General features: G+C 36.1%; 1 protein-coding gene across 1 annotated transcript in view; it reads left to right on the top strand.

The window, feature by feature from the left end:
• Nucleotides 1-19,652: 19,652 nt before the first annotated feature.
• dusp6 (dual specificity phosphatase 6) overlaps nt 19,653-20,654 on the top strand; it is a 3,638-nt gene continuing 2,636 nt past the window's right edge. Inside the window, exon 1 of the mRNA XM_041257203.1 lies at nt 19,653-20,558. Coding sequence (XP_041113137.1) covers nt 20,156-20,558 — 403 coding nt within the window. The 5' untranslated portion in view covers nt 19,653-20,155. The remainder of the gene's footprint in view (nt 20,559-20,654) is intronic.

The following is a 20,654-nucleotide window of genomic DNA, read 5'->3' as shown; positions in this document are numbered from 1 at the left end:
ATAATAATAATAATAATAATAATAACATCTCCGTTAAATAGTTATTCGTGTTAAATGTGCGTCATGCTGCGGGATTCTTACGTATATTGACCATATTCCACTGTTGTTGTTGTTAACATGGCTGTTATATTCAGTTATTAAACCAATGCAGTAGTACAGCATCGCTATTACCTTACTGTGGCAATAGCTACTGTAAATTTAGCCAACTGAGTTTTGAGGGCAGTCGCAAAAGAGACAAGTGCTTCTGTTTGGTTGTAACAATAAAGTGCCGTTCCTGATCACTAAATTCTGTCTGTGAATACATAACAATGGCATCCAAGCAAAGCACTGTGTGGAATTTCTTTACCAAGCAGGAGGAAATGGAATTGGCAAACTCTGCCAAGGAAATATACTTACTTAATGTGCTCCAGATTATTTTATTTTTATTTTATTTATTTGCTTAATTATTTTGAAATAAAGAATACTTATTTTATCTTTTTAGTTAGAAACTATGTCTGTGCAATAACTGTAAAGCATTCCGTATTGGAAGCTGCACTGTTATTATTAACAGATAAGAACTCAATAAAAGCAATAGTTTTTATTTAAACATTAAAAATCTCAACAATGGCTTATGCACTTCGACCCAAAGGTGTTCCTCAGAGCACACCTATGGAAGACCAACGGGCCGATACTTTTCGTCCTGTTTATAGTGAGGTTGCCATGGAGATATAATGTCACGTACTGTAGTTCAACGGCAGAGGAAGAAAATACATACATGGAAAATATCTCCACGTTAAAATAATATATATTTTGGACTGTCTAAAATGTATTTGTTACTTGGGAGTTTTCGTATATTGCGCTCACTTACACTCAACACAGAAGCTTTTAAAGTAACACACGACAAGGCAATGTATAATCCAGGGCTGGCAATGGAGTGTGAAACAAGCAATGTGATTGGTCGAGCAAGGTTCCAGCTATCCATATATTAGACAGTTGGAGCCTTGTCATATATTCTAAATCACTGTGCTGCCTCTTAGAATTTAAAGTATTGATGGTAGCCATCTTGCTTTTACAGTTACAGATGTACAACTGTAACTATAAAACTGAGTGACCAATTACCTTCAAAAATTAACATAAATCAATTTCTGCTGTAATTATCAATTTAAAAATAAAATATTCAGGTTTTTTTAAAAAAAAATTAAAACTGTTCTTTAAAACTTCAATTTTAAAATAACTTTCTTCACAGAAACCAGCCCACTCATCATATTCAAACAAAGAAAGGTTATTCTTAGTATTATATTGATTTTTTTATGTACTTATTTTTCAGTGACCTATACTGTTTATTGTGTGGTCCGCCAAGATCGAAAAAAAAGTTTACCCAAAGCCAGCTCAGGTGAGAGTTTTAAGTGTAAACGGACTAAGTGTGCGAAGAAGGACATGCTAGTGAAAGTGTTTGATTTAACATGGTGCCTCTTAGATCAGATGCCTCCTGATTTCTCCAGTAAAAACAACCCTCCCAGTAGGCAGAGATAACATAATTTGAAGAATTAAATAGCTGTAGCCTTTTCATAAATCATTTCTGATAATGGGTTACAGCCATGCCACCTTTTGTTCTAATCTTGTCCAATCTCAGAATCTAAGCAATTGGTCCTCAGCAGTAATTAAGTGATAACATCAGCTGAGTTGTAGGAAGTTGTGTTGGTAATTCTAAAAAGATCCTCTCTCCTCTAGACTTGAACTCAATGGCCCAGCCTTCTGTAAAAGGAACTGTGACAAAGTGGCTGAGTGGATACAAGTACAGAAGTGATGTGGTGCGTGAATAAAGCAGACAGAGATAATTGTAATCCTGTTTGGAAAGCTTTTTATTTATAATTTCCAGGTCTGGCGACCAAACAATAATCCCCTAGCAATACACAACAATGTGTACTGCACGGGGTAAATAACAACAGGATTGCAGTCACAAATAATAAACAGTAATATCCGCCCTACAATAATAGATACATGATCACCAGTTCTGGGTGCGTGCAGTAGTTCTCGTGATGGGTGATACAAATTTATTTTGTGACAGTGGTGAAGTGTTCGTCTGGCTTTGTGCTAGCCCTCAGTGAAACCTCCGGAAATTCTAAAGATTCTCCATCCCCTTTATGCTGTCACACATGATCCCTTGATAAACGAGTGCAATCGCCTCTCCAATCTGCGGATATCACGTTGTTTCCCTTCCAGGTCAATGCGTTAATGCAACAGAGTCTCTCCCCCTTTCTAGCTGGCCGACTTCCCTTGAACCCTGGAGAAGAACTGTCAGGCCAGCCCGTCCAGGGAACTCTGTTCTCGCTGCTTAGCACTCTCACAGGTCAGGAGGGAGACTTACAACCAAGAATCATTGTATTTCGGTCACAGGAACCTATAGGTATCATCTTTTGGATGAGTTATTAGGATTGAGTTCTGTCTACATTGTTCATCACTTTAAAGATAATATTGCATTGTATATTTAAAAAAAAAAAAAAATCCTTATGTCTATGATAATATGACCAAGCTAAATTCCTCCTGCTTTGTGTAATGTAATTTAAAATCTAAACCTCCCCAACCCCAAGATCTGTACACACTAAAAGTATGTCAATTGGTGTTCTGTTGTACATAATATGTGACTAATTCATCAAATCAGCCGCAGATTTACTTTTTATTGCAGATTAGGTAGTTACATCAAAGAATATCATGCAAAAGTTCGTGCTCAACTCACATGTTCTCAATAATGCTTTGAGTTCAAATAATGAATAAGTACCATAATTTCAGCATAACATATACAGATATTGCATTGTCTCAATATAATTCATGGTGTATGATTTAAAAAATAAATGAATATTAAGCAGAATTATGCTTTTGTCATTATATTTTTTTTTCATTCAATATTAAGGTCTCATACTAAGTGATAAATTCCTTATGTGCCCTCTTCTAATGCAGTATTTTTTTTTTTGTTTTTACTTCTTAAATTAGCGTACCCTGAATTCACTGACTTTCACAAAGTAAAATAATATTGCAGATCCTCTCCCCTCTGTATGAAAAAAAATGTACAGAATAGAATGGCAACTATATTGCTTTAGGTATCATTTTAATAGTTTAAGTACATCGGAGCTGAATACGTTTTTTACAGTGTATTTACTGACAGGAACTGGAAATATATACTTTTTCTGATGGTCCCCTTAGTAATATATACATAATATCAAAGATAATCAATTCACATCAGGACAAACCCCCCCCAACCCAGCCATCCTGGAGCCTGAGTTCCCTTACATGGAGTACTTACTGAGGAGTAGCTTGTTTATGTGGAGCACAGACTTGAAATTGCAGATGGTGTAAGTGAAGGTAAACAGATGATCAGCGAGACACACAACAGACAGCAAGTCTGAGAAAATGGCTGCTGGACATACTGTAATAGAGACACAGTCTGTGCAGACTTGGTGGCTCTTTCCTGCTATTGAGTGTCTCTAAAACAGCAGCTCTCCCACTGACACTAGCAAGGTCCCCGGTCTTATAATGACAATGAGGGTAGACAGGCATGTTGTCTAATTGATATCTGCCGCATATCTCATCAGTCTTCTAAGAATCCTATTTATTTGCAGGAGGAAGTTAACCTTAATTCCCACAATTGCCTAATTGTACATATTTTGCAATCACTATAAAAATCTTAACAGGCTGTTCTTGGGTTTGTTAAATATATGTACATTATTTAGTTTGTTTTATTATTATTATTATTATTATTATTATTATTATTATTATTATTATTATTATTATTTTTACATCTTCTTGCCTGATTTGTCACGTCTAATCTATTATATAATTTATGTACAAAATGTCACAAATTTTTAACACTTAAAGAGATTAAATATTAAAATAACATTTTACTTCTAAAGAACCTAAAATGTTTTAAATTGTTATAATTGTATCATTGTATTTTGTAAACATTGGGGATCAGTACAACCAAAATTAATCTAATTCCAAAACAACACAGAAAACTGATTTTTTATAAATTTCTATAGCAAGTTATGTGGCACAAGCAATTATATTTTATGATTATTTGATGCAAAATGGGTCTATTAAATCTCTGTTATTAAAAGTCTGGACATAAGTACATTTACACAAAATCCACCCACCAAGTCTAGTGTTGAGCACTAATATAATACTGTAAAACTGTTTATAATACAGATGCTTTTAAAATTTTAAACAAAATATTAAACTAGTGCTACTGTGTAGAATGTGGTCAATTTGTTTGAAGTCTTGTGATTTTACATTACCCTAGTCAAAGGAAATTACTTTCTGTACAAAGTAACTGAAAACAGATGCCTTTTTAAACATCGTTCCCACAAAAAAAAAAAGTGTAGCAGAGCAACTTGCACAATTGAAATTTAAAACTGATTCCAGACTTAACAGAAGAAGGAAGTGAAAGCTAAATACTGAAAAATATTTGAGCCGTTTAGATGTTACAGACTGTGACTGGAACTAAATCATACACTACAGGAGTGCTCTGCTGGAGTAAGTAAAAGCTGTGACTAGAGCACTCTCATTTACATATTTATATATTCAAGTGGCTTTTTTGTATATCTCCAATATACCACCACAATTATTATTGTGACACCGCAATATATGGACAAATTAATAACATTGTGCAGATTTACAATACACGCTCTTTATAAATTCAACTGTTAAAATCCAGTTGTTTGGCTTGACAAAATACTAGTTTGGAATTGGCACTTTGGAACATTAACGTCCGCAGCCATTCTGACTTCCAGGCATAGAACTGCAGACAGGTGCTCTCCTGCACCCTCTCAGGGTCAACTAACAAAACCAGTACTCTGATCCAAGTTAGTGTGCAAACAGAACAGAGCCCTGCATACAAAGGCTCTAATCCTGTCAGGTATTCTGAGCCAAACCTAGAATTTTGTTTCTCTAAATCAGAAAGGCTAGTCTTTTTAAAGTTTGCCTTCTATGCAGGCTTTCAACACCTGGCAACTGTTTCAAGGACAATAAGTAGAGTCTAAGCCCCTGTTCTCATACTTTGATTTAGCGGGACCATCTGTTTGCCAGGGATTTCTGTGCAGGAGGCAGGAGGAGGGGAGTTCATGGGGGTTGGGATTATTGCATAGTTCTGTAAAATCAAAGGTTGGATTTTACTTTTTGAATCCAAGAAACAAAAAGTTAAGAGAAAGGCAAGCATTTCTACAAGGGAGGTCAATAGTTTTTTTTTTTTTTATATATCTGGCTGTGATGTTGTTAGAAAGTTGGAAAAAAAAATTCAAACCTGTGTCTGCTGCACTAATACCTAATATTAGTAAATATACCTAATATCGAATACCTGAGGTGAGCGTTCTGTAATCAGTATAATGTGCTGTACTGTCTAATACCTGAAGTATTTTTATTTGCATAATAGAATTCCAACCTTTAAACAAACACCATACAGTTCTACAGTGGCATTGTAATACTGTACCAGAGAAAGATGGATGCTTAGCACATTTGCTATGATAAGGGAACAGAGCACTGCATACAAGAAGACAGGTTACCACAGATAACAGAGGTGTTCGGATAACTGAAGTTTGGTTGATTGAGGTTTTGCTGTGCACCTACTACACTTTAAAGCCTTTTATTTCTGACACCAATTGAGCTTTATTGTGCAACCATATATATGTTCATCATCTGTTGTGACTGTTTCTCCAAAAGCAACAGCATCAACATATATGTCTTTGATATATCACCTGCTCTGTTTCTCTTTGTACCAATGCTGATAATTGGGACTGCTAATCCCTGCTGTGCTTATATTGATTGGAGAGGAGAAGGGAAGCTGTCCAACCCTGTTAGCATTTCCACTTTGAAACAAATACCTAGCAAGCACACTTTTCCCAAGATATAGCTCTATCAGTCAGATGTACTATGAAAAGTAAATAAACTGTTGAGTTACTTCTGGTAACAAATGAGTATCACTCAAAGCCACAATCTTTTCTCAAAAGATCAGGGGGTCAGGAACTTTTTGCCTGATGAGAAGCCCTATTTATTTCATAACCCTACTTAGAGACACTGTTGCAGAAGTTTTAGTAAAACAATGCACTGTGTATTGTTTTACTTACCGATGTAAAGGAGTTTACAGTAAACAGACCATTGGAACAAAAAATGGTGTATCCAAACAACAGCACATGTGAGCAAGAGTTTTTTGGTCAGACCCATTGCTATCCAAAACAGCTCTGTCTAAATTTGACATGTTTAGAAAAGCTCTGTCAAAGGTTGTTCTTTTGATGGACAACAAATACATTATCCTGGCTGTTTCTGAGTGAGTATTCTAAATCTTGAGACGTACCTGCGAACACGATGTTTGTCAGGACAAACCTTTATAAATAACCTTTAAAAAAAATATATCTGTGTGTCATGTCCCTCTGACATTTATTATACCACTGTATTGCTCGTATCTTGGTTTCATAGTCAGGGGTTAAACTGTGTATTAACCTAAATAAACATTAACCTAAATGAACATTACTCAGGTTTTAAGGCTGGGTCACACTGCCTCCTTTGTAGGCCAGTCTTCTGAGGCCTTGGTGTTCTGGCTCCCTGGATTGCACCAAGTTTATAATCATCAATGTTTCTCCAGTGATACCAGCTTCCTGTTTACCTAATTTCACACTGCGTTTCAAAACGCTCCAGCACTTTAAGAGGCTCCTTACTAGTTTGTTTATTAAAGTTCTCCTGGGATATTCACTCCCATTCTCTGCAGCGTCTCACATCCTGTTTTCAGAATAAGAACTGTTTATACGTGAGTGTGGCTTTATAGACCAGCAGTTCCAGAAAGCCTACAAAATGACCAGCTTGGAATAATAAGCACTTTCAACTCTTTAATCTAGCAGCATACCATCAAAGTCTTTAGTACACACCTCAAGGCAATCTCCCATTCAGAACCAGAGAGCCAAGCTTGTTGGCAGTGATATTACCATAACATTAAGGTGACTCGTGTTCTTTTCCTTTTCCATTTTTTTCTAACTGTTTAAAAGTTAAATGGTAAACACACCTAAGCTGCCTGAACAGTTTTAAAAGCTCAAGCTTGTTTTAAAATATGAAGATGCAAATGTAAAGGCGAATACTCTGAGAGGAATAAAACAATCATACTTGTTTTAAAACTAGCAAAACTAGTTTAATAATGTTAAAAATCCTTAGAGCCCATGCTATTCTATGTTAAAGTGTTGAATTAATTGATAGTTTTTAATTGTGCAGGTGAATTATGAAAACCTCAAAAGTTTTTTTTTTTTCAAATATAAATGTTACTGCTGTAGATAGGACTGAGCTACACAAATCTTGTAATGTAGTATCTGCTCATTCTAAATTCTCAGAAATTATTCTGAATGTTGTGTGAGGTATTTGCAAATGGTTTTATTGGTTTTAATGCACTGTGGCTACACGTTTTTATAAACACGCTGTTTTTAATTTGGTCAATGCATTGGTGCCTAGCCTGGTTTTGCTGGTTTAAGAGGTTTAAATGCTGGTAAACTGGTCCAAGAAAGTATACCGTGTTGCTGTCATAAACATAAATAGGGATTAAGGTTTAAGGAAGCAGATGGTGACTGCCAGATTCACTAACCTGGTTAAATCAGGCTGGGAATTCTAAGGTTGTTTTTTTCTTTCTTTAATTGTACACACACCGTGAATGAATACATATTGCTTTGAACAAAACAAACAAAATAGATAAAAACAAAAGGAAATAGTGACTCTCTCACAGGAAGGAAACCTTAACTATAGCAATATCTACAACAACAACAGCAGCAGCACAGTGAAACAGAGTCAAACCCTAAACAAACATTCAGAAACAGAAGTTGCCTAACTGGCTTCCCCCACATGAAAAAAGAAGCAGAATAAAGGGAAACCCTAGAGACGTAGCCATTGTACTGGCTGATAGGTGGAGCCATGGCTGTTTTGAAAGAACTGCAGACAGGTAGTAATTAGAAGTAACTGCTTGATATGACAGGAAAGCAGGTCACCCTGAGATTGAAACACTCAAGAGGACTTTGCCTTCAGCACACAGTGGTACATAATGGACTCTATTGAGTATGAGATAAGAATGTGTACACTTTCTTTTTGGGATAACATTAAAATATCAACACCTTATTATTGCCTTTAAAGAACGTCAGAACCATAACAGATCACAGCATTGCCACCAATGACAAATGTGGAATTTGAAACAAATATTGAAAAGCAGTCCTATTGTTATAAAAGTTTACCATAGTAAAAGCATAGCAAAATGTAACAAAACACTAACGGCACTAGTGCATTATTTTTACCGATTCAACACTTATCGTTATTTATCTCGTACACATTGGATATACAGCTGCGGCTTCTCCTTATAGAATTAACAAATTTTGCTTCATAAAGTTTAATAAAACCTGTTGAATAATGTTACATTAACATATTGAATTACATATCGCTTTGTAGTTTTCCATATACTGACAAAAAACAACAATTTTGACATTTTGAAATCTAACATTAAATACTGTACTACTATTATGGCTTCCAGTAGACTTTTGTGATGTCATTTGGTAGTTTCTTTGATTACATGATGTTAAGTAAAAGATCAAAATTATGTTCATATAGTTTTTATATCTCAATCCTAAAATGTTAGGTGATTTTATAATAGTTTTGTCCATACTATTGTAATGCTTTATGGTTGCAGCCTGTCTAGATTCTCCAGAATGTGCATGTCATTTGAAAGTGAGATTTTAAAAAACTAAACGTGCAAACAAATAAAGAGACAAGCACATTATGTTAAAAAAGAAGCCACTATTGAGTGACTATGTTTCATTGGATTAAACATTGCTACATTGCCACCCTGACAGTGTAGAGAAATTGGCAGTCCTGGAATCTAAAGGTTGGGCCTTGCTGAGCTACAGAACCAAATCAGTCTCTGAATTATGAATAGTGTCTGTGCAGCACCAACAAAAGCATGAGCACAGCAAGCTCCACTCATTGCTTTGAACTCATCATGCTTCGTTCCACTTTTTAAACCATCCTTTTGATTTACAACATGCTACAGAGCCCCCATTGTTCATTTATCAGAAGGCACACATCTATACCAGATAATTAATGAGCTGAAGTGTCCACTAGTGTCTATAATGTAGTTGGGGTTTTGTATGTTATGTTTCCCCATGCTAATTACCCAAATACTGGCACTTTTGTTACTTATTTTGTATTTTTGTGTTATGTATTCATTTGTTAAGTGTGTGTTATTTGTTCAACAACATGGTTGAATCGAAGGAGAAAATAATCCCGTTCCCCAATTCTAAATGCAGCCAGGTGTTTTCCATTTGCACCAATTAACTATCATTGACAGTCCATTATAAAAAAGGAACTAAAAGTACAGGAAGGAGAGCATGTGGTTCCAGGGGGAATTGAATGGAGGACACAGGAAGTCGCCTATCTTGACAGACTTAGCTGTCTGAATGTTAGCTTGTATGAAACAATACTTAATAAGAATGTTTATTTTATTTTGCGTAAATCTTTACATCCAGCACTACACTATTTTTTAATCATAAACAAACAGGTTTAATCATTAACCCTACCAGGATTCCCCAATTCTGCGATCTCAGAAATTATTACAGAATTCACGATTCTGCACAGACATTTGAAGAAATTGTCTCACATAGGAAATTGTTTATTATTATTATTATTATTATTATTATTATTATTATTATTATTATTATTATACAAATATACATTCTACATCACCTGTGCTACATAACCCACACTCCGTGCACCACTACAATAATACATATAACAGACAACATAAAACTGTATAATTACATACATATTCTCTACTGCCGTCTAATAGGTCATCAGCACCAGAGGTTTTCTCAGATCTAAAATGCTTCCCTTACATTTCTTTCTGGATAAGTGGAAAAATATTTGACCACTCTTCTTTACAAAACTGTTCAAGCTCTGTCAAGTTCCTTGGGAGCGTTAATGGACAACAATCTTCAAGTCATGCCACAAAATTTCGATTGGATTTAGGTCATGGCTCTGACTGGACCACTCAAGGACATTTACCTTTTTGTTCCTTAGCCTCTCTAGTGTAGCTTTGGCTGTGTGCTTTGGGTCGTTGTCATGCTGAAAGGTGAACTTCCGTCCCAGTTTCAGCTTTCTTGCAGAAGGCAGCAGGTTTTCCTCAAGGACTTCTCTGTACTTTGCCCCGTTAATTTTCCCTTCTATCTTGACCAGTCCCTGCTGCTGAGAAACATCCCCATAACATGATACTGCCACCACCATGCTTCACGGCAGGGATGGTGTTTTTTGAGTGATGCGCTGTGTTGGGTTTGCGCCAAACATAATGTTTTGCATTTAGGCCAAAAAGTACCATTTTAGTTTCGTCAGACCACAAAACTTTTTGCCACATGACTACAGAGTGTTTTTTTGCATACTTTAAATGGGATTCAAGGTGGGCTTTCTTGAGTAATGGCTTCCTTCTTGCCACCCTACCATACAGGCCAGATTTGTGGTGTGCTTGAGATATTGTTGTCACATGCATACTTTGACCAGTCTTGGCCATAAAATCCTGTAGCTCTTGCAAAGTTGCCATTGGCCTCTTGGTAGCCTCTCTGATCAGTCTCCTTCTTGCTCGGTCATCCAGTTTGGAGGGATGGTCTGATCTAGGCAGGGTCTTGGTGGTGCCATACACCTTCCACTTCTTAATAATCGTCTTGAACGTGCTCCAAGGGATATTCAAGGCCTTTATTATTTTTTTTTTTTACCCATCCCCTGATCTGTGCCTTTCAACAACTTTGTCCTGGATTTCTTTTGAAAGCGCCTTGGTGCTCATGGTCTTTGATTTGAAATGCACTGCCCAGCAGAGGGAACCTACAAGAGCTGCTGAATTTATCCTGAAATCATGTGCATCATTACAATTTAACACAGATGGAGGCCACTTAACTTGGTATGTGATTTTGAAGGCGATTGGTTACACCTGAGCTAGTTTAGGATTGCTATTACAAGGGGGGTGGACACTTATCCAACCCAGCTATTTCAGTTTTTATTTTTAATTAATTTTCTACAAATTTCTAGAATATTTTTTTCACTTGGAAGTTAAAAAAAGTAAAAAGGGGGATTAAGTATGCCGGGTTTATCTTGCACACATCAAGATTTTATTAATGGGATAAATATTGTCATCCTCAACATTGACAGCCTCTGAACAAATTTTCTGTTACATAATAAATAATATTCCATGATGTTCCCTACACATCCTGTTTGAATGACTAACCCCAGCATTGTCTCCAGACTGATATAATAATCTTGTTTCTTGTCTGTATAGAGCCTTTACAGTTTACCCACCAGTTCATTTTGTACCACATTTATATTATTCAAATTAAAAGCAATGAAAATATGAAATGTCCACGTAAGTATTTAAACAAAGGCAATTCAACCTCTGGACTAACCTGGGAAATAATTTATATAAAAGCTGCCCACACCTAGTTCCTGAACATAAGAATATCCCATTTCTAAAAACATCAGCTCCCATGAATATGACTCACATAAACAAGTGGGAGTACATATGCTGTAATATTACACCTGAATAGATGCATAATACAAGAAAAGAAAACCACACCCAAGTGCAAACACCAATCAAAAGGACAAATACATATGTAATGCACTTTTGTTAATGACTATTGAAAAGGGGAAACTCAACACATATAATACAAATGTCTTAGTGTAATGTTATATTGCAAACAAAACAAAAAACTCCACAGACGAATCTTTAACCAAATGGAAACTGATGTCAATAAGAATGGGGGAACTACAGGTCAGTGCTCTCAGAATTTGAAACAAAATCGAATTAAATTGAATTATTATTAAACTAATATTACCACCAATATACAGTATGTGGTAGATACTGTAAATGATCTTAATTGTGTTTTAATATGATAGGTGCTTTGCACATTAAGCAAGTTGTATTTAATACTTTAAATTATGTCAGTATTTAGAAAAGGAACTGTAAAATTTATTTGGTTATGGGAACCCAGTGTACCCCTCAATAAGCTAATCGCCCAAGTAACATTGCCCTGTGAATTGGCAGACAACCTCCACGATTTCATGGCTCTTCACTGCTACCCCAGAATTTTTCCCCCAATTGCATCCAAACAATTTACAAACAAGGTCAAGGTTCTGTCCACAGTAACACATACTTACTAAGTGACGAATAATGAGTAGATCCAGAGTCGGCTGAATTTAGGTTTATGACTCACTTGATGAAATACTGACTCTAATCTGACTAGCTGAAAACACACAACTTCAACTTAGTTGAAGATTTTCAACTGATTTTTTTTCAACTTATATAGATGTGGCACTGCAACAAAAATAAACAGTACAACACATATGAATGTATTATTAATTATTTTAATTATGTTTAATTGTGTCCACATACTTGCTAGCAGGGTGCAAATCATTGATTTAAGGGTTTGACTAGCCTGGTCTCACACTGTTGCATCAGTATTGTATTCCACACAAAAATGTTATTATTATATTTGTTTTCATTGCTGAAAGAGAGTCTACTATAAACATGCAAAAAAATGAAATTTGAAGTCCTCGCCATCAGAATCATTTGGTCAAATACACACAGAACCTACCCAGGCGGATACACAATACACATTTAAATACAAAGCAATACCCAAATGTACTCTGTGACAAGCAGACAGTTATAAGACATTGGCTAGACAATTAGCCAGTTATTTTGTTGGCCTGAAGAGGGTTCATTTAAAATGATCATTTCTAACAATGTACAGTATCTGGGGCACTTTCTTATGAAAGGACATGCACACAGACATACTGTCATTAATATACATACTGAACTATGTGCAAAACATATAGTAGGTATAAACACTGGGGCCAAAAATAAGATGAGCTCACTGAGGTGGATAGTAATCTTTCCATGGTTGGGTGCTTCCAGTTAAAAATTCTGGTACATTTTGTGCTTCCCCCCTATTCATATCCGGTTCAGTTCTGCACAGAGGAATTTATCAGCAGCTGTTCTGTGGCTGACCCTGTAAAACCAGTCTTCTTATTATTGTTGCAGAGTAACAGAGCAATATAAGGGAGGGCTGATAAACAGCTGCTGCATCCCAGGGAAAAGACAAATATTATGCTGAGGATCTTGGTCCCTATGTGCAGTGCGATTTGGAAATGTCCATAAAAATATAGAAAATAAATCATTACTTTGCTATTGCCTTGTACAAAAAAAGAGATTCAAAGATTGGAGTCAGAATGTTATTTAATGAAGAGAATACATGCATACACACATACTGTACATACATACACACATACATAAGGACAAAAACATTGGAGGTCATTCAACAAAATTCTCTGGTCCAATGAGATTAAAATATAACTTTTCCCCCAAAATAGACCAGTATGTTTAGAGATAAAAAGTGAAAGTCTTTCATTAAGAACATTTCGTACTTACAGTTAAACATGATGGTTATATCATGATATGGGGGTGTGGCAGAGCAAAGCTCTGCCCTTTAAATTGGCAGGGATGGGGTTAACTTCCCCTACCTGCCTGGGTTTATTATGTTCAGGTGGCTGGGGTTGATTAGTTGATTAGGTTGATTAACGATCAATCAGCGCCCAGCCACCTGATATAAAAGGAGGCCTCTGCTTCTCATTTGGAGAGAGGGAGCTGAGGAAGCAGGTTGGTGTTTGTTTTGTGGTTTTTGAAGTTTCTAAATCCAGTGAAGGCATTGCCCAGCCTGGAAACTTTATTTTTGTGAGTTTTGTTTTTGCTTTATTTAAGTTTGAGTATTTGTTATTTTGCCCTTGTGCACTTTATTTTTGTTTATTTATAATAAAATTGTTGTTTTTTTTTTGAACTGCAGTCTGTCTCTGGGCCTCTATCCACTTGCCAGCCTGCCACAGGGGGTGTTTTAGCAGTTCAGAGACTGGAGACATTCATTGAAGGTCAGATGAGTGCAGCCATCTATCAAAACATTTTACAAGGTACAATGGTACCATCTGCTCATAGGCTGGATTGGGAGGCAGTTTCTCTTCCAACATAACAATGATCCAAAGCCTACAGTTAAGTCAACTCTGGGATTCCTGAAGAAAACTAGGATAAACGTGCTGTACTGGACTTCACAACCACAATATAAATAATTAAAAACTGGAACCAAACATTGTGTATCCAATCTGTCTGAGCTGAAGGAAATATGCAAGACAAATGCAACATACTGGTGAAGATTTATCATAATCTGAAAGCCATAATAAAAGCAAAAAGAGAACACAAGAAATACGAAGTGACCGGTACCTTTATTTATTTAAACCATGTTCACTTTTGTGTTTGAAGTACCTGAACTGAAGAATAGCTCCATATATTAGTATTTATTTATTTATTTATTTATTAGCAGACCCCCTTTTCCAGGGCTATTGGAAATACCCAGGACATGACATTGTCAACCTCTGGGATAATGAAGCCAGCCTGAAGGCTGCCAGAGCACACATGGAATTCTGAGCAAACCGCATTACTGATGGAATAACTGATGTTTGTATTCAAAAACTAGTGCTGCATAAAATTACAAGAAAAAAAAACTAACAGAAACACTTTAAATGTTTTTTTTTTTTATATTTACCCTATCCATTTTCAAATAGCAATAGAACCCTTTATCGTCTGGTAAGGCCCTTATTGTTATTCTAAATGGCGTCGCCTTCACCTCGAGACATTTAACAGCATGAGACGGGCCTTATCTGATGGTAAAGCCCTCTTCTTCAGGTTCTATTGTTTAACTAAATTTGAATTCTTCAAAATAACTTCTGATTTAAATGCAAACAGCAACAAAGCCTCTGAAAATGTAGAATAAATGTGTTATTAGCGGGATTTTAATAAACCAGCTCATTCAGTAAGAACGTATTGGTTTGGCAGTGTGTCAGTAACAGTGGTCTGCACAGATTTCTTGGAATTCCGTTCCACTCTCTACAAAGAGAGACATTCCCCTGTGGCTTGCTATGTACTGTTTCAATGCACAGCTGTTTTCACCATTGACAATGTTCTAGGGTGACATCACAGATCTTATAAACAGGTGTGGAGTTGAAGTCTGGAGGGTCCTGCCCAATAGAAACAGGGTCAGTTCCGGCAGAAGAAAAATACCTTGGGCCAACTCTACAAAAAAAACCAAAACAAAACAGTTAAATACAGTATAATTAGGAAGGAATTATATAAATATAATAGCTGTTGTTGTTGGACCCCCCCACACACAAACACACACTTTGCTTAATCATGCCAAGGCATGCAGGTCTTTTTTTATATAATTTAAAAAGACACACTGCCTTGAAGTAAGATGGATCCAACTGGAAATCAATAACAACAGTCCCAGATATACGTAGATCACAGACCCTTAATCTGGTCCAATACAAGTGTACGATAAGCTAGCCATATGAAGGAATTGTAAAACTATGGGCCCTATTCATAATGATGCTTGGAGACTGCCGTAGTAAAACTAATTTAGTTTAAAACTAGAGAAAGTCGTCCATATTGCTATTCATAAAATGATCTGAGAATACGTTCGACTGGTCATAAAGCACTTTATGAATGGGTATAGTCGTTCAAAATGTCATCTTTTTGATGACATCTTCAGCATTATTAATGTTCCTTGGGTGGCGTCAGTAGCTGTTGCAAAAAGAAAAACGGAATCCACTGACTACTACCGAAACCCAAGTCTGCAGCTGCCAGTTTGCAAAACCTGATTCCGATGCCCCTATCACACCTGCCAAAAATTCAGGACATGTCATAATTTAGAAAAAAAAAAAGTATTTTTTTAAATAAATACTTTGTATTTTTGTTTTGTTTGGGAACTATGGGGTGCCATGTGTTAAAAAAAAAAAAAAAGTGTTTTTTTTTTCAGATTGAACTTAAACCTTGCATTTTTTTCCCTAGATTTAGAAAGGTTGTGAAAATAAATACTTTTTTTTAAATGTGTACATTCAGATATAATTTATAAATCTAGTTACAGGATTTAACATTTAGCTAAATATTTAACTGACCAGCTAAATCTGGAGTTTGTATGCAAATGAGCACCACCCGCTTTGTGCTTTCAAGCGATTTGATTGGCTCTTGTAATGTTAATTGGGAAATTTCAGCATTACAACAGGTGATCAAATTGCTATGAAAATAAACAGGTTCACACAGTTCACACAGTATTCATCCAAACTGTTTATTGTGAACACAGGTAAAGAAATAATAATAATAAAATAACAGTCTATCTCCAGTCTCTCACTTGCTCTCAGCTTCACAGCGCTGTTTCAAAATTATTATGCCAGAGAATTGTGAGAATATATTTGTATTAAACATGTTCCGTCATATAAAGCTAGATTTTGATTTATTTATTTTTGTTGGCAGTGTTAATTGTGGGTATGTCAAACTGTATAAAAGAGCAAGTGTAGTAATAAAATAGGTCTTTCAAAAATAGTCTGCCAAGGCTGTCTAGTTTAGACTTGACTGAATAAAGCGTTCATTATAAAATGGCTTGTACAAATTAAGTGCAGTGATTGGCTGAACAAGATCACATGACCATGAAGTAATAATTGTCTTACCACATGGCTATGACATCATAGACCAACATACTTACCTGATCTATTAATAGTACTACACCTTAATAGTAACTATTATCTAAACAGTGTTTATGTAGATAAAAATGTCAAAATACAACTGAAACAGCATTTAAATCACTCAACAATCTTTTTTTTTTTCATCTCTGTTATTAAGAATTGCAGACAAATTGGCAAACATACTGTGGTACTTATTTAGTCAGAGAACAGAACAAAGAAAACTCCAAGGCAAGCTGTAGCAGTAACCCTATTCAAAAGCAATCAGAGAAATCACCGCGCAAGTCTCACTCAGCATACATCTACTTATTAAACTAAACTGCGCCTTATAAAACTGACTAGAGAGTATGCAATATTTAAACTCGACACAACAGATACATCTCGCCACTACATTCAGATTTCAGAAAAATATTTAAAACAAAATTCAAATCTCTCCTGCTCTCTGCTGACACAACAGTTGGGCTTTTAAACAAGGTCGGGTTCGGCACAGAATTCTTTTGTGTTCGCCGCGGACTACTGCTGGTTTACAATCTAAGGAAATTAAGTCGGTTACCGGCATCGTGGTGAAAACAGCCTCAGAAATTATTCGTCAGCTTCTCTTGCAGACTGTTATGCCTGAATTGGATAATTTCTTACATTTCTCAAATTTCTTTGCTGTAATTCACGCTTACGAATAGCAGGTTGACGTTCAGGACCGATTAAAACTTTATGCTAATGAGGTAATCGTTGAGGCTTAAGGACACATCTGAATTATCTCTTATGAATTGCAACTGCTATTAAATAGGCTCCTATAGACGAAATCCGACCATGTACCCCTGTTTTCTCATTTCAATTGGTGTTAACCCTTTATGAATAGACCCCTATGGGTCCTAATTACAGAACTTTAAGAACTGTTTTTATTTTATTATGAGGTTAAAAATTGTAACATTTTTTAATACTCTTCTCCAACCCTCTCTACAAAAGTTGAAAAGATTTTAAGACTGCAAACTTGAATTTATTAAAATGGGTTTTAAGCAAGTCTTAAAATGCTTGCAATGAGTTTTGATAAAAGAGGGATGTTTAAGGTTATACTGTATGAAGCTTGAGTTGAATGTGAATTAAAATAAATAAATTACACATTTTATCAACATAAAAATATATTATGAGTAGCATCCCTCCCTAACAGTTTTACAGTATGGCTTCCCAACGCTGGTCCTGGGGGCCTCACGTGTCTTCTGGTTTGCATTCAAACTGAGCTGTCAGTTCCTTAAATACTCTTAATTGAACTAGTAATTTGCATAATTAGACCTTTTTAATTGTGCTCAGCTCCTAAAAGGTTGCAGAGTTCAAGTTACTTATAAAATGTTACAGCTAACTTGAAATCTGCAACTGTTAAAGAGCTGAAAACAAGTAAAAAAGTATATTTAAGCAAATTATTATAGTTTAATTACGGGTTTAGTTAAGTAATTGAGAGCTCAGTTGGAATGAAAACCAGTCGACACATGGGGTACAAATAAACACAAATAAATGAAAAGTTTTATAAAACTTTAAATACAACAGAGGGCCAATATGCAACCACGAATCTTCTTATTCATGCTAGTTCTTGGGTGGTCGACAGCTAATTGAAAAAAGTACATTCGCGATTTATGCGGGTATCCTAGTGTACACGCAATAAAACTGGATGCATACCGCTTAAGGCTATTGTTGAATCATTCATATTTAATATTTCACAGATTAGGCTACCAACAACACCCTCCCCCACACTTTGTCCTCGAGCGAGTCATGCGGGAAGACTGAAATAGTAACAATCAACCCTGTTGCTTTTGCCTGCTGCCAACGAGTTATTGTTTAAAGCACACCAAATGATTAATCTGGTTTAATTTCCCACCTACCGTGTATAACTGTAATGCTAAACTATAGATCTCACATCTACCCACGCTTTCAAAAGCAGCGACACGAGTGGGATGCGGTATTATGATTCAAGTACGATATTATAATAATGTAATGTAGTTTATATAATCATGCTATAATATTATTACATATATATATATATATCATATATATATATATATATATATATATTATATATATATAATATATTTAAAATGTGTTCGGGTATCCTATATATCCTAAATTGGCAAAAAAGCCCAAACGGATAATCTTGCATATAAATTTGCTAGTAGCCTATTCGTAAAACATGTCCCATGACTTATCGATCATTCGGATAAGCATTTGTAAGGTACTGACCTCTAACGTACTTGTTTGTGTAATGCCGCAAACTCAGACGGCGTCGACAAATGACCCCCCCCCCCCCCCCCCTTTTTTTTTTTTTTGTTTTTTTTATTAATGGTTTCCTGGAAGCAATTAATTGAACAAAGTATTATACTACTGACTTTCGATCCTGGTTCACTCTTTACTACCTTGTTCTCGGGTGCACACATGGTCACATTATTGCAAGTAAGTTTAGTGAAGCCAATATTTGTTTCTCGTACATTATTGTTATTATTGTTATTATTATTATTATTATTATATTATTATTATTATTATTATTATTATTATTATTATTATATGTAGCTCTGTATTTGCTTACCTGCGTTTCCACTCATTTACATACCGTTGCAATCAGTGTTAGAACGAGTGTCTTATGTCATGTTTTATGTGTTAAAAATATCTTTCTTTAAGGACTCTTTACAACATATATTGCTGTTCATTCTTGACTTCTAGTGCGTGTGTGTAGATTGGCGTTGCTGTGTCACTGCATTTAGCCAAAAGGAAACTTGAGAACAAGGAAGAATCCCCCACCAAAACAATTTAATAGAAATCTATGCCCTCCTCCCTTTTCCTCTTCCCCTGCAGCGGCGGTGCTGTTGCTGTTTGTTTGCACTCGGCTGATCCGGAGCGGAAATTCCTTTCCGTTTTTGTGAATGACAAACTCATTAACAATTCATCAATACAGCCTGTTCCATCCGGGCCCCGTCCCCACGGCAACCAGAGCTCGATGCGCTCTCATTGGCTGGCCGACAGAATGTATGCCTTGAGACGCTCGGTGTTTGTATCCATTCAAGAGCTTGCCGCGGCTAGATGTGTGTTGAAAAGGACACAGATCTGTCAGGCAAGCCGGCAAAGAGACGTTAAATTAATTTACAAACTTCTTGAAAACAGACTAGCAAGGTTGCACAGCTTAAACTAGAGTTAGCATTTCTAACAATAACTTCGAAGGTATTTGCAACATCTCTTTCGGATTTTCTTTTTTTTGCTTTGACTGCGAAAGCATTATGCAACTGGAAGGCAGATCGGCAAGAGGCATACTGCTAGGAACTGCCACATACACTCAATGAGTCATTGTTAACTGCACTAGCATGTATGAGCTGCAGTGTGCGGCACCAGCATCTGCATTCTAAGATCCACACTTTAGTTTCTCTATTTTCTCTAAAGGACAGTTTGTTGTTTTTCTTATTTGTGTTGTTTAATTTGATTCGGAATCGATTTTTTTTTAGATTCAGGTGTACAGTTTCAATGCTCCAGTACTACGTAGTGTGTATATTGGCCACCGGTATACATTCATTTTTCTCTATCGCCTGCAAAGTGATTTTTACTAATGCTAGATAAACTGAAACCCGTTCATTTCAATTCGGTGATAACGACAATGAGCAAGACCGTGGGTTGGTTAAAGGAGCAGCTCCAGACAGGCAATGATAGCCTGCTGGTAATGGACTGCCGAGCCCAGGAACTCTACCAGTCCTCGCATGTCGAGGCAGCCATAAACGTGGCCATCCCCAGCCTCATGCTTCGGCGACTTAAGAAGGGCAACCTGCCTATCAAATCGCTGTTAGCTAACGGGGAGGACAAGGAGAAATTTGTCCGGAGGTGTAGGACAGACACAATCGTGCTTTACGACGAGTACAGCTGCGAGTGGAATGAGAACGTGGACGGAGACTCAGTGCTGGGGCTCCTGCTGAGGAGAATGAAGGATGAAGGCTACAGGGCTTTTTACTTGGAAGGTGAGGAACATGCCTTATATATATTATATATATATATATATATATATATATATATATATATATATATATATATATATATATATATATATATATATA

Source organism: Polyodon spathula, chromosome 8 (genome assembly GCF_017654505.1).
Source record: "Polyodon spathula isolate WHYD16114869_AA chromosome 8, ASM1765450v1, whole genome shotgun sequence".
Taxonomy (NCBI): Eukaryota; Metazoa; Chordata; class Actinopteri; order Acipenseriformes; family Polyodontidae; genus Polyodon; species Polyodon spathula.
This window is presented reverse-complemented; position numbering and strand designations above follow the sequence as displayed.